Here is a 3,267-nt window from a genome sequence, read left to right as displayed (position 1 = left end):
ATATATATATATATATATATATATATATATATCTGTAAAAATATGTGGAATATATGACAGGAATTTTCAATGGCCGGATAACTGAAGAGATGTTGGCGTGGGTTCCCACCCTGGCATCCAAAACTCGGAGTTTTATCATGGCTACCAAATAAGTGTCACATATTTTTACAGATAAATTCCTTTATTTACATAATACCGAGGTCTCTTTCTTTCTTTTGTTGTCCTTTCTATCAATATATATATATATATATATGATGATGATGATGATGATGATGATGATGAAGATGATATACAGTATATTCTTAAAGCTTTTGGCAATCAGATATTTTGCCGTCAAATATATTGCTAATTTATTCACACAGTTTTGAATTAATCATGCATTATCTTGTAGCTTCAAGATTTCAATGGTTGTATATTTTTAGAATGCCATTGTAGAGTAGGTGTGAGAGGCTATATCTGATCAGTTTTAAGATAAAACAGATAGACTATTTACGCCAGATATGGCCGGATTAAATGCTAAAAAGTTAATTTGTTTTAGCTATTGTAGCTAAGGCCATATCTAGGACTGCATTACTCTTTTACTTGTTTCAGTCATTTGACTGTGGCTATGCTGGAGCACCGCCTTTATAGTCGAGTAAATCGACCCCAGGACTTTGTAAGCCTAGTACTTATTCTATCGGTCTCTTTTGCCGAGCCGCTAAGTTACGGGATGTAAACACACCAGCATCGGTTGTCAAGCGATGCTGGGGAGGACAAACACAGACACACAAACATATACACACACATACATATATATATATATACATATACATATATACATATATATATATATATATATATACGACAGGCTTCTTTCAGTTTCCGTCTACCAAATCCACTCACAAGGCTTTGGTTGGCCCGAGGCTATAGTAGAAGACACTTGCCCAAGGTGCCACGCAGTAGGACCGAACCCAGAACCATGTGGCTGGTAAACAAGCTACTTACCACACAGCCACTCCTGTGCCTATTTAATGTCCTTTTATCAAAATGGTAGGATGTGATTTAAGAAATATCTGGCTGCTAAATGTTGCTGGTCAAAAGTGAGTATATCGAGGCTCTTTCTGGAGCATTGCCTTTGCATTAATTTCATTTTCTTTCTTTTTTTTTCTTTATCTCATTTCCTGTCTAAACTTATTTAGGCTAATTAAAAGAAGTAGGAAAATGATGCTGGAACATCAACTGAAGGTAAACAAATTATGGTGCAACCGGGAAGATGAACTAAACTTACAGAAGCAGCAGTTGCTTGTTGAATCTCTGAAAGAGAAATGTGAGATTTTTTTTTTCTGTTTTTCCATAGTTGGTTCTCTTTCATTACATCCTAAACCATTATAAATCACTAAAAAGATCAATATATTTCATAGTTTTCTTTTCTTTCTCCAGGTGCAGGAGTAGCTGTGTGGTAAGAAGTTTGCTTCCCAATAGGGAAAGGTGGCAAGCTGATAGAATCATTAACACACTGGGTAAAAATGCTTACCAGCATTTTGTCCATCTTTATGATCTGAGTTCAAATTCTGCTGAGGTTTAACCTTTCATCCTTTCAGGGTTGATAAAATAAGTAACAATTGAGCAAGGGGTCAATGTAATTGTAGCAAGGGCCATAAATACTGAAAGGAACAGGGTGGAGTAATGTTCCCTCATTCTGTCGTCAGAAGGTGGCGCTGCAATGGCACTTCTGCTAGGGATGTATTTAAACCCTTAAAGGGACAACCATCTTTCTCTTTTACGTCTTTTCCCTTTCTAGGCAGGCCGCTTGTCAACTGACACAGCCAGCTAGGACTGCTAACTCACTTTGCCTTTGGCCATTTCTGCTACCACATTATGTAGTGGGCGCCTTTCTTACTCTCTTCTGTTTCAGCATCAATCACATAAGATGCAACCACGTTTGTACAACTTTTATTTATTCACATCCACTTTTGTATGAACACTGTTATAAAAACTTGTTGTTTAACTTTGACTCAATGTTGTTTGTCACACCAGTACACTCACTTTAACACAAAGAAGAACACAGGATTCATGTTTACTCTTCGCTAAATAATGAACTAAATCCCTCTGCCCCACAAAATTGTTGACCTTCTGCTAAAATTTAAAATTGATATATTAAGTAGGGAAAGAGATAGAAGCCAGAGAAGACACAGATGCTGTACTAAGTGGGCTGGCAGTAAAACAAAAGGAAGAACAATGTGATGCACTGAAAGAAGCAGTAGAGAAAAAAGTAATAGAAAGTCAAGAGATCAAAAGTCAAGTAAGCATTCACTGTGTTGTGTGTTCATTTATTTGGCACATATTCTAGTAGGTAGTTGTGTGGCTTAGTGGTATGAGTTATCTGCTCATGATAGTATGGACTAGAGTTCAATTCCTGCAGTGTGTTGTCCTTGGGCAATTTACATTATTTTTTTCATATTACTCCAGGTTCACTCAGCTGGCAAAAATGAGTAGTATCAGTATTTCAAAGGGCCAACTTTGTTACATTCTGTGTCCTGCTGAATCTCCCTGTGAAGTATGTTAAGGGTATGTGTGTCTGTGGAGTGCTCAGCCATTTGCACATTAATTTCATGAGCAGGCTGTTTTGTTGATCATATCAACCGGAACACTCGGTGTAACTAATAGAGTGCCAGTAAGTAACATAAGACCCACAACAGAACATATCTTTTCCTTATCACACACCAATATCTAGCCAGTTGTATTTTAACTTAGTTGCTGTTTTAATTTTTAAGCTCTATCAACATACTTTTGACCCATTGGTCTAAATATAGTCAACTTTGTCTATAGGTGTTTTCTGTTTATGTATGTATGTACATATGCATGTACAGCCATACCCATCCATCCATATATATATATATATATATTATGTGTATGTGTGTGTGTGTGTGTGTGTACTACATTTTGATTGTTTCATTGTTTTACCAGGTGGAAAAACTGAAAAAAGAACTCCAACAACTTGAACTCTCAATAAGTGTTTTACATGTAAGTTTTATCTTTATTACTCTTTTACTCTTTTTTACTTGTTTCAGTCATTTGACTGTGGCCTTGCTGGAGCACCGCCTTTAGTCGAACAAATCAACCCCAGGACTTATTCTTCGTAAGCCTAGTACTTATTCTATCGGTCTCTTTTGCCAAACCGTTAAGTTACGGGAACGTAAACACACCAGCATCAGTTGTCAAGCGATGTTGGGGAGACAAACACAGACACACAAATATATACACACACATACGCACGTATATATATAT

The 3,267-nt window shown here is 36.7% G+C and overlaps 1 protein-coding gene across 1 annotated transcript in view; it reads left to right on the top strand.

The window, feature by feature from the left end:
* LOC106876725 (golgin subfamily A member 6-like protein 1) overlaps positions 1-3,267 on the top strand; it is a 10,637-nt gene that overhangs the window by 4,588 nt on the left and 2,782 nt on the right. Inside the window, exons 2-4 of the mRNA XM_014925401.2 lie at positions 1,179-1,306; positions 2,142-2,281; positions 2,947-3,003. Coding sequence (XP_014780887.1) covers positions 1,179-1,306; positions 2,142-2,281; positions 2,947-3,003 — 325 coding nt within the window. The remainder of the gene's footprint in view (positions 1-1,178; positions 1,307-2,141; positions 2,282-2,946; positions 3,004-3,267) is intronic.

This window comes from Octopus bimaculoides, chromosome 3, assembly GCF_001194135.2.
Source record: "Octopus bimaculoides isolate UCB-OBI-ISO-001 chromosome 3, ASM119413v2, whole genome shotgun sequence".
Lineage (NCBI taxonomy): Eukaryota > Metazoa > Mollusca > Cephalopoda > Octopoda > Octopodidae > Octopus > Octopus bimaculoides.
Note: the sequence above shows the minus strand (reverse complement) of the source record. Positions and strands in the feature narration are given on the sequence as shown.